The 19,936-nt window shown below is 46.9% G+C and overlaps 1 protein-coding gene across 2 annotated transcripts in view; it reads right to left on the bottom strand.

The window, feature by feature from the left end:
- EPAS1 (endothelial PAS domain protein 1) overlaps positions 1 to 19,936 on the bottom strand; it is an 88,735-nt gene extending 68,799 nt beyond the window's left edge. Inside the window, exon 1 of one of the 2 annotated variants that reach the window (XM_082427706.1) lies at positions 19,381 to 19,935. In XM_082427706.1, coding sequence (XP_082283832.1) covers positions 19,381 to 19,406 — 26 coding nt within the window. In that variant the 5' untranslated portion in view covers positions 19,407 to 19,935. Of the gene's footprint in view, positions 1 to 19,380 lie in introns of both variants that reach the window. The other variant, XM_082427707.1, reaches the window with a different exon arrangement.

The raw sequence follows: 19,936 nt of genomic DNA on the forward strand, positions 1-19,936 counted from the left end.
ATATAAACCTTCTACATCTACAGTACTCTTAAATTCTCACCAAAGTATATGTCCTGAATAAAAAGGACTCTAAAACCTCTGCATGCTTGAAAATCTAAACTGATTATGGCAGCAACACCCTTTCAAGACAAACAGTATTCTCAATTTACTTTGGCTTGCCATGTTATGAGCACATCTGATGTGAAAAGGAGACACAGCTGAAAATGGAGATTTGGCTGTGACTCTCCGATGTGTTCACTCAGAGGCTTCAAAATCCCCATCCTTCTTCCCGTTAATGAAGGTTTGCTTCGACCTTTCCATTAGCCCACAAACTACTATTAAAAAAGCCATTTATCAGATTAACACTGAGTACTGCAAAAGTCATCTGCAAGCGGCGTGCACTTTTCCACGTAGGGGTTGCCATGCCAACGGCTGCTCCATGTTCATTGTACAGGAGTATCAACTTCAACAAAGTCCTGTTTCATAATTCTGAGGACCAATTCCATCTTACTGTCCCTCCGCACTTCCCAAATGTGCACACATGACAAAGACCCCACCAAAACCAGGTAATGACCAAGAAAAGGAGCAATTAAAAAATTGACTTGCTAAATGTCCACATACCGAAAATGTTTCAAGGCAGACAAACATTATATTATTTCCTCTCTCTCTTATCCCCATCCCAAAAAAGTACAATCAAAGAATTTGATATAATAACAGTTTAGCCAGTAATTCTCAAAAAAGGAATCCTGGGTGAATAAATTGAAGGAGAGACTATAATTATGCAAATTGTTATAATAGATTGTTTGCCTGGAGAGCACACAACTATCAACAAAATGGGGTAAGATACTTGGATTTTATTGGTGCTAAATTTTGTTGCAAATTTTTGTTTTAAACAATGCCTGCAAAATTTTAAGTAAATATATTTAAACTGACTAGCAGTATCAAGTGTTTTGATTTAGAAGAAATGTCTGAAACAGAGAGCTCTAGGAAACAATTTGTCTTGACTCAAAAGTAAACCTAACAAGCAATTTCCAACCACAGACAATGAGCCCAGCCTCATACCTAAAACTCCTGATTAAATCAAAGAAATATCCAATCCGGTTTAAAAATGATTCATAGGAAACAAACAAATGCTGTGTAGACAACAGATTCCCAAACGAACAGGAGTCATCGTTATGTTGAAGTCTGCTGTAAATATAATGCCACACTTCCAACCAGGATCAGCAAAGGAAGAGAAAAAGCTCATCACAACTCTTAAACATATACAGCTTTCAGGTATGGGATAGAAATGTATTAATAGCATCTACCTCAGCTAAAAAAAATTTTTGTTTTTATCTTCTGTCGCAACTCTGAATGATACTGTGTATGCATTAAAGTTTTCAATATCATGAATACACTATTGTGTAAAGAAGGAAGGGTGCTTTTTACAAGATACGGATTGTGTCACAAAATTTGGGGAGGGTGATAACCAATTAAAATTTTAAATGATGCTTATTTGAAATCTTGGGCACAGGAACGACATTACTGAAGAAAAACTCGTTCTTCTAGCTAGTGGCTCCTGGCTCAGAGCAGACACATGGGCCACACTGGGAGATGATCTTACCCAAAGTGACACCCAGCCCTGACAGCCCTCGTCGCCGCAGCCTCTTCTATCTAATCTCGTGAATTACTCTAAGCCTAGAGAAAGGCCTATGTGGATACAAAACTTTTAATTTGTAGTTATTTCTGGGACACCAGAGGTGACACATTGGTCAGGTGTATACAAGAGATGCCGCTTTCTTAGTTTGCGAACATCTCTGGGCTGGTTAGAGCTTGTTTTCTGAACCAGGATGTGTCGATGAATCGGAGTTGTGTTATGATACATCTATAAGTGGAACTAAATACAGCTGTATTAAATCTATATACCGTGATAGCAAGAGAGAATATTGATAAGTTGCTGTATGAAAAATGCATTTTCCACAACAGTATATAGTAATGATTATACTCTGCAATTACATGTACTCTATAGAAGAAAGTATGTTCACCAAAGTGTTAACAGTGGTTATCTCTGGATGGTGGAATTTTGGTGATTTTTAGTTTTATCTTGATGCCTTTCTGTACCATGACTTTTTTTTTTACAGGAACATGTATACTTTTTATAATCAGAAGAAAACAACTATTTTAAAAATAATTTTACAGGAGAGACAACTTATAGGGTCTGGGGGTGTGTGCGTATGCACACATACTCTTGCATAGTCTCCCTAACTACCCTTATGCTAAAAGCTCCCTCCAAGCCATTTGGGGAGCACTGCCCTCCTCCCTCAGGCCCAGGCATCCCTGGGTGACGTTTGCACAACCCTATCCTCCCTCCACATCCAGCTCTCCGTCCAGCAGCGTCAGGGAGCTGCCCCCGCACTGGGGGCAGCCATTCAAGAAGCAAGGAAATATTATGCAAGAGCACAGGAAGTCAGAGGAGACAGGATTCTGGGCAGGCCTGGCAAGGAGTCTGTGTGAACTCCAGTGAACAAGTGGACTTTGCTCAGCAGGGCCAAAGCCAGCAGAAAGCCTCCAGGGCGGCAAGGGAGAGCCGTCCACCTCAGGTCTCTGGCCAGTGGGCGGTCATCCAGAACTTGATGTACCTGATGTAAGGCAGATAAACCCAAGTCCCAATATTTCTACTTTTTTGGCCCAAGTTCAAGGTGACTCCCCAGCACTCACGCACCATGACTCACCTCTGTCCCACATCGCTCTCCTCCTCCCCCCAAACACAACATGACTCCATTCAGTAATTTCCAGGCCTGTTCCTCTCAAGGCCACCAGCTTTCTAACTCAGTTCTCTCTCTCACTGCCTCAGACTGAAGGACTCAGTACTTTCAGCTAGCTTGTGTCCATCATCTCATGTCAGTATCAACCTTGAGCACCCTGGATATGTTTATTTATATGCACACACACACACACACACACACACACACACACACACACACACATTTATATGTGAATCACAGAAGTAATAACCCCTTCTTTTACAGTAGTTTATATTTTCCAAGGCCCAATCCAACTGGCAGGGCAGGGATTACACCAGCCATCTGACAGTTGTAGAAACCGAGGCTCAGAGGGAGTGCATGACGGCTGCAGCATGATGCTATCAGAGTGGGGAGCCAGGTCTCCTGGTTAAGGATGCTCTCACTCACCCGAGAAGCCTGCCTCCTTCTTCCCTGGCATTAGGAGATGAGACACGGCCCTGCCTGGTAACACAACTGCTCCCTTTTGTAGAAACTGCTGGGCAGCACACATTCTGTCCCACCTCAACCCACTTTCTCCTTAACGGGGGGTGGGGAGGGGGTCCTGCTGCTGTCAGTGAAGTGGGTCCGGCCCCTGCTCTCTGGCATCATGCCATGTCCAGTAATGACTCGCAAGTCTCTGCCCCTCTCCACTTTAACAGAACCTCCTCTTGGAGAGGGGGAAATTACAGGGGAATTGGAGATGCTTTCTCCAAATCCCCACTGATCACCTTTAACCTCCCATCTTCCTTCCCTAAGGAAGCACCTGGAAACAGGAGTCAGGACCAGGTTCCACCTGGACTTCATTTCACAATGGAACTGGTTCCCACCTACTAGCCCATTTTAAAGATGGAGAAACTGAGGCCCAGAGGTCACCCAGCTGGTTAGCACTCCTGTTTCCTTTCCACCAGGCCACAGGAATTCTGCTAGACATACAACAGGACATTTCCCAAGCAGAAAGGCCCTAGATGTAAGTAGTGGGATGGACAGGACTGGGCAGAAATAGGACTAGGTACCCCCACTCCCCCACCCCCCCACCCCCCCACTCTCTTTTGCCTCTGTCAGGAGCAGGCAGTGATATTTTAACACACAGAACCAGCCACGTAGGGAACAACTCCCACCCAGTCACTGCCCCTGGCCCGACAATTGCTAATTGTGGTGAGGACCGACAGTGGCATTCTCCTGGGACTCTGCTGTGTATTTCCAGTCGCCACCAACACACAATGGCCCCTACTCCTCTGGCGTAAACATTGCCAAATAAGACAAACAATAACATCACCACGACAGAAAAATAACGTGCCCAGAGAGACAGCACCAGCCAGTGGAGAGAGGCTGGGGTCAGGGCTCTGCTACCATGGGCTCTTCTGCTCTCTGACTTTGCGATCACATTTTTGTGCCTCGCCTGTTTCATCTATATGGTGAGAATGACAACTACTTTAACCCACATCATGAGCTTTGGGAAAAAATTAAGCACTGACTGAACAAACGCAAGAAATGATAATGCCAGGTTGAGGACAAAGACCCGGCAACCCTGGAATAATTATTTCACTTAACAAATATTTAAGGAGCATCTCATAGGTGCCCAGCACTGCCCCAAACGCTGCGGGTATGGTGGCAAGGCAGCACGGCCCCCGCCCTCAAGGAGCTTACAAACTAGGAAGCAGCAACAGATAATAAGCAGACAAGTGAATGACAGCATGTGGGGAATGCCGTATTTCAAAAAAAAAAAAAAATGGAGAAGAGGGTTGGAGGGCTGGCAGTTAACTGAGGGAGGTGGGGATAGACTTCCCTGAGGAGGTGATATTTAAGCTGAGCCCTAAGGCCCCAGCAGCTGTCCAGCCTCGAGATGGGGCTGAGGGAAGGGCCAGCTCAGGCACAAGAGATGTCAGGGATGCTGTAGGTGACAGATCGGAGGCCAGAATGGAGTGACCTGTCAAGTTTCATGGTCACTATGTGGCAGAGCCAAGCTCTTCACACCCAAAGCCTCTTCCCACTACCAGCAAGACCAGGAAGCCCAGGCATCTCGAGGCCTCAGTGTGCCCCTCATTTCTACATCTCCCAACAAGCTGCCTGACCTTTTGAACACCTTGGGCCCGGCACTTAGTCCCTTTGGGGGCCCACAGTTAATTAGGTTTCACTTGTGAGAAACTGAGCAACAAGTGGGACCCGAGCAGAGGTGGTGCAGATACAGCTCTTTAGGTCTAGAGATCTGGGGGTGCTGAATCGAAGGGCAAATCCCCACTTGTAACAGGATGGCAGCAGCCATGGACCCTCATCTCCACAGGTGAGGGGGAGAACAGGCCAGGCATGGAAAGGGGCACATCCACAGTCAGACCATTTTTCAGGAGTCCTGGAAGTTTCCTTGGTCTCCTGGTGTTATCAGATTTCCTCCCATCTCAGGAGATGGGAGAAATACAACTCAAACTTGAAAATCATAATTGGCAAGAGCACATAACCCTGGGGGCAGCTGTGGGTAGCGGCAGTTAAAGGCTGGAGAGCTAGCGTCTCCTTTCAGCATCTGCTAAGATTCCCTCCCAATTGCAGTCAAATCGCTCCAACAGGTAGTGATGTGCCAAATGGTTATATTGCTCTTCTTGTTAATAATGCTGCCTTAATGGTCTGTACTTTATACTCTTCAAAGGTCTTTCCATTGAGATAATGGTTGCAAAAATTATTTTCAAAGTGCAGTACGCTCTTAAAATGCATGGTTTTACTGAAACTCTAGCTCATTTCAAACTTATAATAACAGTACTCGTAGAAAGCAGTTAGTGTATCTAACCCCCATTTAGGAATAGGAAACAGAGAGAGATTAAGTTACCTTCCTAGGTCACACAAGTCTGAAAAAGATCTAGAACAGTCTCTCAGAGTCCTAGAGATTTTTGAGAGCTCCTCTGAACCTCCTACGGAGGCTGGCTTTGCCAGGGACACAAAAGAAGTAAAAAGTGGCCCTAGGGGCATTTACAATCTGTTTGGCAAAACAAAGGGTAAGAAATATGGAATGCTGTGGTCAATCCCCTGACACTAATTTTGGAGGCAAAGGAATTCAAGTGGGTGAAAGTTTGTCCCTTTCCAAAATAAACATGTACTCTGCCTCGGCCCAGAAAATCTAACTCCAGGAGAATTGTTACGTCATTACCCTTGTAACATTTGGATCCATACAAGGAGCTACAGGTGGCCCAGCATCCCAAGGCTTATGTTGATCTGAGTGTGGAAAATGGTTCAAATGTGCCCAAATGAATGGCTTAGGAAAGAATGAATCAACGTTCATGGTCATCTCAGACTCCTTTCTGCCCGGGTGCTCTGGTCACCAGGATTTCTCAAGCCCCAACGCTGGCCAGAAGCTTCTGTGACTACACCACCACCAAATGTGCCCAGGTCCCATCACCGAACTGACCCAGGTGGGGCAAACAGTTTGCTAGGAGTTTCGCAGAGGCAAAACTGTTATTTTCAAAAGTACTTTTACTTTGGAAAGGAAGAGAAAAGAAAAAAAAAAAAAAAAAACAGAGAGGAATAGACATGGTAAGTTCACAGGTTTCCTACCCTAATGGTGTCGTCACAGATTAGCTGGGTTAGATCACCCTCTTATCCCTTCCGGGAGCCTACCTGGAGCTGTGGGCAGGTGGATGCTAGACTGGGATTCTAGCTCTAGCTAGATTAAGGTAAACACCACTTCCTGGCCTATGGGGTTTCTCAGGACATCCCTGAGGCCACTTCCCAGGGACTGCCCAAGGCCCCAGACAGCCCCTGTGTCTGGGCTGGCTGCACTGAGCTCTGCGGCTCTCCACCACCTGCAGTCCCAGGGGAGGAAGCCTCCATCCACCTGGCTCCAGAGGGTCCTTCCTGGGCTCAGGCCCAGATTTCAGCAGCCTGCACAGAGTAGGTGTGAAATGTGAGCACACCACTGAATAAAGCAATCCTCCCTGGGGGGGGGAACAATTTCCCAGTTCGACAACCATTTACGAATTACTGAGGGGCTGGAAAAGGAAGAAGAGACGGGACATGCAACTGTCACAATGACATTAAATTCCAAGCCAAGAGCTATCAGGAGTAGCCGCCTCCCTCGAAGTACCATTGGACGGGGTGCGCTAAAGTGACTTGCTTGGCCTTTGCTGGGCCCTGGTGTGGGAACTTCTTCAGGGATTCAGGATCTCTGCCAAGGCCCTGCTCGCAAGTGTCCAGCCATGACCACAAATGCTTCTAAATACCTCCAGTAGAAAGGTTATACTTGCTGTGGGTATAACTACCCTACCCCCAGCTACCCTACCAGGTGACTCCAGAAAGATGGCTCCTTTTATCTCTGGCTACATCTGTCCAAGAACACCAGAGCTCAGGCTTTAGGGAATGGTGTAGCCACACAACAGGAAAGGAGAAGCCAAGGAACAGCTCAGCTGCCATTTCACGCAGGGGATGCAATTCCCAGTGATCAGTAGAGACTGACAAAAAGCATGGCCATCTCTCTCCCTACAAATAGTGGGGCGTTGAAGGGCCTGTCCTATCTTTCTGTAATGATCAGACTCAAAAACCTAGAATCTACAATGACAAAGGGCAAGAAGGGATAGAACAAAAGCCCCTATCACGTTATTAAGGGGACAGAGGCTTCACCATCAAAATGAGAACGTGGAATGAGCACCACTGCACCCGTCCACAGAGCCCGATGGAAGCTATTTTAGAACACAGTAAGCTGTCCCCTTCCAGCCGCCTACTCTGGACACTGGGAGGCATTTATTACCCTGAGGAGTAGTACAGTCCAAAAAGAAATATATTCTAGAGTAATTTGGGCACATTTGCAGATGACTGATTTCCTAAGCAATACAGAGGAACATTCTTAGCCTTATGAAGGACAACCATGACACCCTCCCACCACCCTTTGGTGCTTACACTAGAGCCAGCTGGAAGATAACAGATGTGCCCTGAGCAGCTCCCAGTCCAAATAACTCCCAAGAGAAGCAGGCACTGCTCCTGTGGCCCCAAGACAGCCCTAAGATTCCATCACATCATGACTCAAAGAGGAATCATGATGTCCTCAACTTCCCAACACCAGCCTGGGCTTGGTCCCCCATCTCCCATCTTTTAACACAGCTCCAGATTCAGCTCTGGAAGGAGCCGGCTCACCAGCACTGGCCTGTACACCCTCATTATTCCTACCTCCTCATTTTACTCCAGCTGTTCACCCCCGCTGGAATGCCCCGAACCCATCTGCCTATCCAAATTCTACCTAATCTTCAAGACCTACCTCTTAATGCTCCTCCATTAAACCTCCCTCTAATCTATGCTGATCAGTTCCTTTCCTGAAACTATTCACAACACACAAGATCTGTTTACCCTTATTCGCACTCAGTTACTATCAATCTTCCACAGTTGCTCAATGTTTTATCTGAGCTAGTTCTGACTTCCTAACAAGATAGCAACATCGTAAAGATGGGGCTTAGACAACCATTAACGTAAACCATCTTGCATTGTTTTAAACAAATCATTTTAGGAATTCCTTGACTCACCAACTAGACTCTAAGCCTCCTGAGTGCAGGGGACTAGACTCTAATGCCTCTTTGTAACCTCACTACATGGCATGGCACCTGAATTTAGTAGGTAACCTAGAATGTTTGTACACGGTGATGATGACAGTATCCACACAAACTTCACTACATGCATGGTGGGTGACCAAGGAGGATGGGTAAGTTGATCTGAGCAAAGGTTTCTGCCTAAATCTCTAACCTGCTGCACTAAGCCCAAAGTTCATGACATAGATCGAATTACTGAGTCTACAAACAATTACTGGGCACCAAGTGTGGGCCTCTGTTCTGAGGGCTGTGGGAAGAAAGAACAGAAAAAGATAACTGGGTTTCTGCTCCTGAAGGACTTACCACCTATGTGGTGATCAGGGACAGATACACACACATACACACTGAAAAGCAAATCGTAAGAGCATCATACAAGTAATAAGACACAGACTGAAGACCATATAAATGCAGGGGTAACCAATGTGCTGCGAATCAGGAAGGCCCCGTAAGGAAGATGATTTCTAAACTGAGAGTGGGTACTCCCCTACACACACTTTCCCACCTGGCTTTTTTAAACTTTAACCTAGAGCAAGTAAGTACTTTGTTGTTTGGCTGGTACTTGCCTTGGTGCATTGGGCAATCTTGAAGTGAAGCACTGACTTCACAATACTAGCCTAATGTTTGCATTTGATTTAAATCATGTATCAACTAGACCTGCCTATGGTCTTGTGGGTATTTTTTTCTTTTTCCTCTCTCCTTCTTCTTTTTTTTTTTTTTTAAAGGAAAATAAATAAAGGGCTCAAATCTACATGAAAAAGAAAAGCAGAGCCCAAGAGCCAGGCTTTCCAAGTGAACCAAGAGATATTGACAAAGCAATTGTATGATTTTTTTTAATTAAGCATGATTTTGGGGACTCAAAATATGCACGGTGTTTACAAGGCACATTAGAGAATTAGACGTCCTTGCCCTTGAGCAACATGTAATGTTGCTGGAAAGACAAGAACACATGAAATGTCATTAGATAACAAGGAAATATAATCAGGCGGGCTCTCTCGCATAAGTCACCAAGAGCTAGAAAGGAGTGGAGGGGGAGGTGCTGGTGTGGGAACTACTGCAGAAGGTTCTGTAGGACTTGGGGGACTTGGGCTCATGCTAGGAAAGCAGGAGATACTCGAGTACAAAGAGAAGTCAGGAGAGCATCCTAGATGGAGGGACTGGGCTGAGGGAGCAGAGGTGGGAAGGAGACCTGTGACGTGGAATGAACCAGCCCTTGCGGCAGAGCAAGGAGACTGGCACATCTGGGGGTCAGGAAGCACACTGGGTGATGGGGAATGGGGTGAGAGGGCTGGAGTGGGGTCCCTGATTGTCAACGAGATGAATTCCCACAGCTGTGTAGGCTGCCCTTGGGAAGAAAACTGGACCAAGGATCCACGTCCTCATTCAGGTTTTGTGTGTGTCTAGCTAATCCTTGGAGATCTTTAAGAGAAACACTCAAATCCACAAAAGGAACCCCTTCCCCACCCTGAAGACTCTCTGTGCTCCAAGGACATGACAACCCTGCCTAAAATAGGGGCAGTATCAGCACCATGCAAACCTGTTCTGAGAGGCTAGGAAAGCTCTTTTAGCAGCCAGGCTGCTTCCCAGCCAGTCAGATAGCAGGGAAATGCACGGGGGTGCTAATTTCCAGAGAATATCAGAAAGCACCAGAAAGTGGGGCAGCCACACAGTGGACCAGGATTTCCCCCTGACTTCTTGACCACCCCAAAGAACCTCACCAAATGGGAGGGGCTGTGTCGGCTGTGCCAGGACATGCAGAGCGAAGGCAAGGAAGCCAAAAAACTGTGAAGGGGCTGGCTCCCATGCCCCACCTACCACTAATTCCCCTGAATCCCTGGTATAGAAGAAAAGACAGACTCCTGTGGCATGGTGATATGGTTACATTTATAGAAGCTCCCTTGTCACCAGCAAAATGTGACCTTCATACTTTTCTTATCTTAATATCTGGATAAACATTTGTTGTGCAAGCACACAAATAAAGGTTCTAAGGGTGAAATGTGGTGTGTCTAGTAACACCACGCAGCTCTGAACCCAGGCACCAGAAAGTCCTTTTGGCTCTGGAGATGACTTCTCTCTCTCTTTACCCTGGGCACCAAAATTAGCTTCATCAACCTCAGCCAGTGCTGGAGTGAAGGCTGCCATGCTAAAATAGTATCTGAGAACTCTTGGAAACACAGGAGAGAAACACAAGGTTACGGTGGTTTACAAACACCGAAGAAAGCAATTTCACTGGAGTGCTTCTTAAACCAAATATAGAGGGAAGGAGCATTATTGGGGTTTAGCCTGGAATCTTCACAGAGTGAATGATATTCTTCTAGCTCCCTGAATTCTCCACATGGTATATTTTATATACCGTGATATACTCGATTAAACATGAGTATTTTCATTCAGAAAAATAGTGTAGAGGTTATATGTTCATAAAAGAGTGGTTATCAAATGATCTGTGCTTTACTTGCACGGTCCTATTATTTCTAGAACACTCTGTAGAAACATCACAGAGTCCCATTTTCCCATATATTTGACCATCCAGAATTGATTTTTTAAATTTTGTTTTGAAGTTCTGAAGAATGCGCCCTCGAAGAGCTCCTCACAGGCACAATTTTCTGCTGTTTCCACATGGAATTCATAAACAGAGACAAGCAACTGATTTTGTGTGTGCACATAAAGCCATTCTTTCCTGCAACTGCGTATGACGTATTTTCCAGGACAATCTTTCTCAATACTCCAAAGTGCTTCAGCAACAGGAAGCTGTAAAGGTAGGAAGGACGCCTGTAGATATTTGCTGTAATTACTCATTAGTAATGAGAGTAGTTAGCACTGAAGTTTGAGTCACCCCCTTTGGGCTCATGCTCCTTCATTAGCTTATAACAGGTGCCCAGGAGGACACCTGGGTCCAGTTCTAGCTTTCACTGCAGGTGACACGGTTTGCTTCTTTTCACAGCTCAATTTCTCAAACATAAAATTAGGATAATGTGTTACCCTTCCTTCCCCCTGCCCTCTACCTAGAGGCAGTCAGGACAAATCTTATTCAAAGTGGTAACTAAATGAAAAATTTGTATCAAGGGTAAAATATACATATTTGTTAATACAAATACAACATCGAGAGAGAGAGAGAGAGAGAGGGACAGAAAGAGAGAACTGTATGACTAGATACCCAGCACAGTGATTTAAATGATTATTCCCCCCAAAAAAGAAAAATCATACACTTTAACCAATGTATTTTTGAAGGATTTATAAAATGCTTCTGAACACAGATTGAGGCCATGTGTCCCCTTATTCATAGTGAGCCACTGACTCCCCAGTCATAGGTCAAGAGCAGGGAGACTCAGACTGAAAACGAGACCAAAAGAGTCAACTAAAGCTGTTACAGAGTTGATGAACTTCTAAAAAGACTATCATATCAGCTGTACCCCCAGCATCTGTGGGCAGCCAACACCGCGATGGGGGTTAGTTAACCTCCAACATTACAAGTGTGAGTACAGAAAATGGAGTCATTTTCCCACTCGTGTGCTTTATTATACAGCTTCATCCAATAAAATCACTCATCTGTTATGATTCCTAGCACTAACCTCTCAGGTTTGATTTTTTTATTCAAAGGTACCATGGATATGGGATGCAGAAAGTCACTGGAGGAATATAAGAAGAGATTTCTAACAATCCACTTCCTTGGCTTTGTAAAATTGGGAAAACGCCAGATGGGGGCATGGCAAATCAATATATATTTTTTAACGGGGTCATTTTCCTTACTGACAAACCACCTTTTCTGAAATATCTTTCCACATGAGAAAAGGACCTGCTTCCCAGAGTCATTATCTCACACAGAAGTTACTTGTAACTTTAAAAGTGAAGAATTTTTCCAAGTGAAGGGGGGAAAATGTGCCTCCTGGGAACATGTAAAGGTTCTGATGGTCATGCCATATTATAAGTTTGCTGATGTACAACTGGCCCCTGGAAACAGTCTAAGGAGGTCAAGCAAACCGGTACTCTTGAGAATTCAGGAAAAAACAAGACCACTTAGAGGTAGATAATATTCTGGTCCATTCCACACACCTGTCTTCTTGGCTCCAGAGAGCTCACAGGGCCCCGGCACTCTTCTTGATCTCATACTTGCAGATCAGTTCTGTGGCTTTCCATAGCGGGACCAGACCACTGGGGACAAACTGCACCAACCTCTACTTGAAAATCGCAGATACTGGCACGCCATGCATGGCCACCACACATACAGTGATATGCAATTGCCAATATGGTTTGCTTCTCTCTCCGTTATGATATGTTCATGCAATTGTGTTTTACAGCACTGGGAAAACTCAACAAGCCCTTCAAGGTTCACAGTGCAGAGGCCAATGGTGTGATGGCTGTGAAAGCTTGGGGCTCATCAGAGAAGGGCTCTATAAAAACGCACCATACTATTATTGCAATGATTATAGCTATTCTTTATTTCCCCGTCCATTCTCTCCTTCCTGTGCTCACAATTTCAAAAGATCAAAAGGGCCAGAGGCAGTCTTGTGCAACTTGATTTGGAGATGGCTCTCCAGAAGCCACGGAGGAAGAGCTTCGAACAGGTTCTTCTGCACAATGGAGTCTGAAGGTTACAGGAATTACTTAAGTCTTGCCAACTGTTAAGAGTGGGAGGTGGAAAGCTTTGAACTTCTTGGGGGCAGTAGAGAACCCACCTCCTGCCACAGTGGAGGAAAACCCATGAAAAGTTAAGAGTTTCCAGGGCTTCCAAGTCGACCGTTCATATCTTCAATCCCTGTCTGTGTGTGAGGTTCCATACAAGTGATGAGTCACAAAAGAGAAAAGTAATTATAATAATTATAAATACAACAGCAAAAGCAGTTATCATTTATAGAGTACTTTCCATGGGTTGGGCATGGTACTAGATACTTTATAGATATCTTAGGTAAGGTAAGGCAGTGTGGATCACTGGTTAAGAGTACAGACTCTGGGGAAATCAGCTCGGTGCTCTGTGTCCACCTAGAGAGGTGGGATAGGGAGGGTGTGAGGGAGACGCAAGAGGGAGGGGATATGGGGATATATGTATACGCATAGCTGATTCACTTTGTTATACAGCAGAAACTAACACAACAATGTAAAGCAATTATACTCCAATAAAGATGTTACTAAATAAATAAATAAATAAAAGTTTAAAAAACATACTAACAACAACAAAAAAAAGAGTACAGGCTCTGGAGGCATTTTGCCCCATTCGAATCCCAGCTCCACCCATACTACCTATTTGACCTTTGGCAATTCACCTTTCTATACTTTGGCTTTCCCATCAGTGAAATGGGGATAATGACAGGGCTTATCTCACAGGTTGTCATGAGGATTAAAAGAGTTCACCCATGGAAAGTTCTGAGGACAGTGCTTACACAAATAAGTGTTTGAGTTTTTTTGTTTCGTCCTATTGTAGATATAATTTCTATTAAGGACACCCACATTCCTAGTACCTAAAAAGACCTCCAATAACTGTTTGAGGATGATGGAAAACATGAGGATAAGATTTCATGGCCATTTTAAGAAGCAGTAACAAAATGAACCACACCATACATGTACACAATGGAATATTACTCAGTCATTAAAAAGGAACGAAAGTGCAATTTGCAGAGCCATGGATGGACCTAGAGGCTGTCATACACAGTGAAGTAAGTCAGAAGAAAAAAATGAATATCGTATAATATCACTTATATGTGGAATCTAGAAAAATGATACAGATGAACTTATTTGCAAAGCAGAAGTAGAGACACAGACATAGGGAATGGATGTATGGATACTGGGGGAGGTGGGTGGGGGAAGGGAGGGGTGGGATGAACTGGGAGATTGAGATTGACATATATACACTACTATGTATAAGACAAGTAACTAATGAGAATCTACTGTATAGCACAGGGAACTCTACTCAGTATTCTGTGATGACCTAAATGGGAAGGAAATCCAAAAAAGAGGGGATATATGTATAGCTGATTCACTTTGCTGTACAGCAGAAGCTAACACAACATCGTAAAGCAACTGTACTCCAATACAAATTTTAAAAAATTACTAAAAAGAATGAACCACACCAGAACTAAGCCTGTGCAGGGCACTCAGTTCCCCTTCCTCCCATTACTGAGGGTAGACATGTGGGTGGACAGACAGGTGGGTACAGGTAAGGTTAAGCTGCACTACAGAATCTTTACTAGATGTACACACCAACCTCCTCTCCCATCTCCAAGACAGGGAGGGACACTGGCAGTGAAATGGAGGACCTCTCTAAGACCTGAACAGTAAGATCCTAAAAGGTAAGGCAGTTGCCAAATCAGACATCCAAGAGCAAGGGCTTGCCTTCTCCAGATCACAGAACTTTGGAAAACCTATTAGAGCTGAACTGACTTCCCTTGGGGAAAAATATGCTTTTATCCATAATACCAGCAGCCAGTTTCAGAGGCTCATGGACCACCCCTCTGAAGTCCATTCACAAAGCCCAGATTAAGAAACTCCCTCTCCCTTCTTGGTCTTCCTAGAATCATAGCTATCTCCACGATTATCCTCAGCAGGACCAGAATCTCTATCCCGAGCCTCCCTCCATGCCCCTCACCAAAGCAAGTGTACAAAGAAGAGTAAACATTCAGCTTTGGGGGCCCTTCTGTCTATGGTGTCAGACAACACCACAGGGATACCCTTGAACCCCCCACTTTTCATTACTCTCATTACCCTCAACACTGACTCCCCCTGTTTGACCTCCCTCAGAGCCAGTCTTTATGCTGGTGATCAGGGCCTACCCTGTGTGATTCCAGGGAAAACTAGGAACCCATTCTCCCACTCCCCAACACACAATACTTCTCAATAATTGTCTGTGCTTAAATGTGTAGTTACTGATTGAAATGCTATTAAGAACTTCTTATCTTTAGCTTCAAACGATTTGATCTCAACAGAAAAGTGACAGGTAAGCTGCCAGCTACTGTATTTTTAGTTAAGCTTCCTTGTGTGTCCTTCCCCTCCCCACAAACAAACTAAGCAACTTGAAGACCAGGACCACATTCCCTTATTTCTTAATATCTCTCCAGCATTTTATCCAAAGAGGGAGTGGGTGTTCAATACACATTTGTTGTCTTTATTGGTTTACATCGTGAATAGCAGAGCTGGTTTTCATCATGAAACTAGACATTGGTACTGGGGAGGGTGGGGGTAAAGGGTACTGGGGACCCTGCGAGCAAACATTGCTAACTTTACAATATTGGCAAAAGCCCTGCCTGCTATGAACTATCAATGATGGTCAGTACCAAATACAATAGGGAAGATTCATTAGGCTAAAATGAAAACTCATGTTGGTATGGGACAGAACTGAGGAAAATACAAACAAACAAAAAAAGACCAATACCACTGGAGAGATTTCCTGAGAAGTAGAAATGCCTAAATCTTGAGATAATTAATGACAGCAAATATTTTCAAATGTATTGGGCTGAAATCCTGGAGCACTAAGAATTATCGAATTGGTTCCTTCTATTTGTAAACATTTTACAGAATAGATTCCTAGAAAGTTGAGGATCACCCTACACACACACACACACACACACACACACACACACACACACACACACACACACACAGAGAAAGAGAGAGACACAGACTGACTGATTTACATTCAAAGTGAATTAAACAGTTTTGGTCTCCTGGTTTTCACTCCTAGTAAAAATGCTAACTTATTCAATACAGGAATCAATCTATCAATAGTAGCTGCTTGAATGTCTCTGCTGACAGGTAGTTCTCCGCCTCATAAAGCAATTTGCTCCACCGGAGAACAGTCCTTGCATAAAATAATTGTAAGCTTCCCATCAGCAATGCTGAAAAAAACCTGTAGTCATAGCATTCTTTTGAACTTCATGAAAGCTGTGTGAATTAAATTTTATTCACCTGAAACTATAATGTGTTCCATCAATTCCTTATCACACCTGCACTCTGGTAATGCAATTGGAAAGAGACATCAAATGTTGAAGGAATATTTATAGTAAATATATTTAAATTGAGAAAAACCGTCCAGCAATACTTTTGCCTTCCGAATAGAAAAAAAGGTGGGCTTTGATTTTATTTTAGCAGAGGAACCACTACATCCAGTTGGCAGGGGGAGCCGGAGATAGAAAACTTCTGATCTGCTACCCCTGATCTTCCTCCCACCAAAGGCCCCACACTAAGCAATAGAAGCTTTCTGGAAAGGAGCTCTGAGCTGGGTCTGGCTTTGGGAATGGACTTTGATCCCTGATTATCCAAGGATCCAACTTATATTTACCCAAACCACTCTCCAATCCCCATGTACCTAAGAACTTCCAGACTATTTTCTCTTCCAGGGAAGGGGCTCAGAAATTGTTTTATCAGGAAGTGAGTAGCCCAGACACTTTCTAGCTCTTCACAGAACCAGGAACCTTGATTAATGAGACCTTCACTTCACTCCTGACAGACGAGTGCAGAAAGTGAGTGAGTGCAGCACCCTTAGCAAGCTCGTTTCTGGCCATCTCTGATGTCACTAGGAATTCCCACCACCGCTAAAAGAGCACACTTTGAAACCCAGTTGGCCAGCCAACGTTTAGAAAGCAAACTCTTTTTTATTAAACATTAACATCTCCATCGATGCATGAACGTTCTGGAACAAAATAATCCTGCCCACTTCTTGAAAGACTGTTGTTAGAAGGAACATTGCAAATGTTCCATGAATCTGGAATTTTGGGGAAGAAATGGCTCTGCAGAACCAGAAGAATCACATCTTAAGAACCTATACACAGAATCCTAATCTGAAAACCCCCATAGCAGGTGTCACACCGAACTTGTGAGGCACTCTGGCAAAGCTAAGGACCGCCACTTACATGACACACCAACTTTCAATGCATTGGTTCACATATTTGAATTACACCTTGGTCCTGCAAGGAGCATGCCCCCAGCAAACAGAGCCAGACTAGAAAAGTAAATATGTCTCAAAACAATTAGCCCAACAGGAATTGGACAACCTCTCTTAGGACTCCGGATGGTGAGGGACACACTGTTTGCCCTGCCAGTCTGCGACATAAAACCAAAGGCAAGGCGCAGAAAGCAGACACGCGGGGCCACCGCCTCTGGCCTCCTAGGCATCTCACAGGCAATCCCCACAGTGGTTCTTAAACCTGCCGCTCTAGCGAATAATTCGGAGTCTGATTGCCCAACTTTTTCCTGCTCCGATTCTGGCTCCCTCTAACTCTAACGAAAGAGGCACTACAGCCAGGTATGTCGAAATAGTTCTGCCCCTGCTCCCAAGTTTCTTGCGACGATTAACATACATAATAGCACAGGACCCGCGCAAAGCCGCGCGGGAGAAGCTGACACTTCACACATCTGTCAAGATTACCATCAGGCCCCACCTCCGCGATTGCAACATTCACCGATAGGCATCACAGTTGTAAAATGTACACAATTAAGTTCCCTCGCCGGCTCCAGAGCCTAGCGCGCGCAGAGGAGCTGACTATAACTTTGTCTTCTAATCGTTCAGCCATTACTATTGGCAGGCTATACTGGTTTAACAAAATGCGTTGGAATCTTAAAGTCCCTTCCCTGCATCGCTGCCCTTCAAAGACACAGGACTCCAGGGCTGCTCCGAGGCCCCCGGGGGCGAGCGACGGCTGCAGTCTCAGGGCCCAGAACGGCCAGGGCAAGACTCCCTCAGCCGTCTCAAACCTGGGGGCGCCACCGTGACGCGGGAGGGGAGCTGCGGCCTCAACCCGGGAGCCGGGCTCAATCCCCTCCCCCCAGCGATCCGGGAGCGAAGGGCCCGGGCGCTCGGCCAGAACGGGCGCGATTCGCTCCCGTTTATCAAATCCTTATCGGTGCCCCGAGGTGGGAACCGCCGCTTTCGACCAGAGGATACACGGCTTCTGGCTCCGGTCCCACAGTGGAAGTCGGAACAAGAGTAAATCGACCCAAGCACTGAGCTCTTCAGGCTCCCCAGCTCGAGGCCGGTCACCCCCGCCCATCGCGGCTGGGTCCCCCATCCCCGAACCACCGCACAGCCTCCCAGCAGCTGATCTCCCGCGGCTCAGGCCCTTCAGCCGGCCGCGCGTTCGATTACAGTTCTCCGCACACCAGCCCCGCCAGCCGCCGTCGAATACGGGGCTGAAAGCTCCAGCCCGCGGGGCAGCACGAATGGAGGTTGGCAGGAGAGGGGGGCCAGGCGGCAAGCCACGCACGATTGCGGGAGGCAAGGCGGTTCCCACGTCTGCGCGCCACGCCGTGCGCTCTCACCCTCGCCAGGAGAGGGCAGTGAGAGTTGGCCGGGGTTGCCTCTCCACCAGTGCCGAGAGGCTGGAGAGGGCAGGCGAGCAGATCGTGGCTGCCCTTCTCTGTCCTCTTGGGAGAGAGACACCGGGACCTGCCGGGAGCGCCCGGTATCGCCATCCCCTCCCCACACACCAAGACACCTGCCTCCGCGAGGCAGCCCGGCCCACTACCCACTCTCCCGCCGAGGCAAGGTGCGGCATCAGGAAAGCGGCTTCTCCCATCTTCCGTGGGGTCTGGAACCCTGGAGTGTGGCCCTTTGCTGCGTCCTGGCCGCTCTACCGGGACCCTTCCCAGCGCCGCGCTCCGCCTCCGGCCCCTTGCCAGTTTGGGGAGCAGCACGGGCAGAGCTCGTTTGGAAGAACCCCAAGGGTCCCGAGGAAAAGAGAGGAGTGGGTGCTGCCCCTCATGCGGGCCGTGAGAAAGTCGAAAGTTGACCTGAGCCGAGTCAACCAAGAAACATTTCAACATGCTGGCCGCGGGGGTTTGGTGCGGGTGTGGGCTTGGGGGGATGGATTTTGGAAGGTACCCCGGGAGCACCTCCGACCTCTAGGGCCATCTCCCTCGGCCTCCTGGCTTCGCTGCCCGCGCAGATTCCCGACTCCTTCGGGCCACAGAACTCTCAACCGCGAAGCCGCAGCCGCGCGTCCCCAGACGGGGCACCTGCCCTCCCCTGCCAAACTTTCCAAATCTATCCCCCGGCCTCAAAGACCGCTCCGCGCTCCTCTCCCAGCGGCTCGCGGTCGCGCCGGTCCCGCGAAGCCCCTCCACTCCCACCCCCCACCCTGGACCAGCTCCGGACGCCCGTTTACCTTTTCTTCTCCTTGTCAGCTGTCATTGTCGCGGGGGCCCTTTGAGACGCCGAACACCTGAGCTCCAGGGCCGGTGGGGGCTGCCGCCGCTACCCTCGCTGTGGCCCTAGCCCACTCCTGGAGGCCCGCGCCTGTGTTAAAGGTCCCGAGCACCCGCACAGTCAGGTGGAAGTTTGCGGGCGGCTGGCTAGGTGCGGGGGAGGGGGGTGGAGAAAGGTGACGGGGAGGAACCTGCACGCGGAGGCGGGGTCGGGGAAAGGAGTGGGAGGAGGCTGTCACACGCAAAAAAAGGGCAGTGAGAAGGGGGCCGAGGTTCCTTTTTCCTTGGAAAAGGAGTCGGGAGTCACTCTTCTGGGTTTTCAAAAAAGAAGAAGCGGCTCAAACGACGGGAGTTCGCAGAGTCTGGGGCCGAGCGGACGCGGAGGCTGAGATGACCATACAGTCTCAGGACACTGCCGAGGATTGTACGGCCGCCTCAGGAAAGCTGGGGCGGGAGGCGACGGGCGCCGGAGCTGTGCGGCGGACCGCTCGCGAATGTCGAGCTCGCGGGGCCGCC

The sequence above is a fragment of the Balaenoptera physalus genome (genome assembly GCF_965194825.1).
Source record: "Balaenoptera physalus genome assembly, chromosome: 15".
NCBI lineage: Eukaryota > Metazoa > Chordata > Mammalia > Artiodactyla > Balaenopteridae > Balaenoptera > Balaenoptera physalus.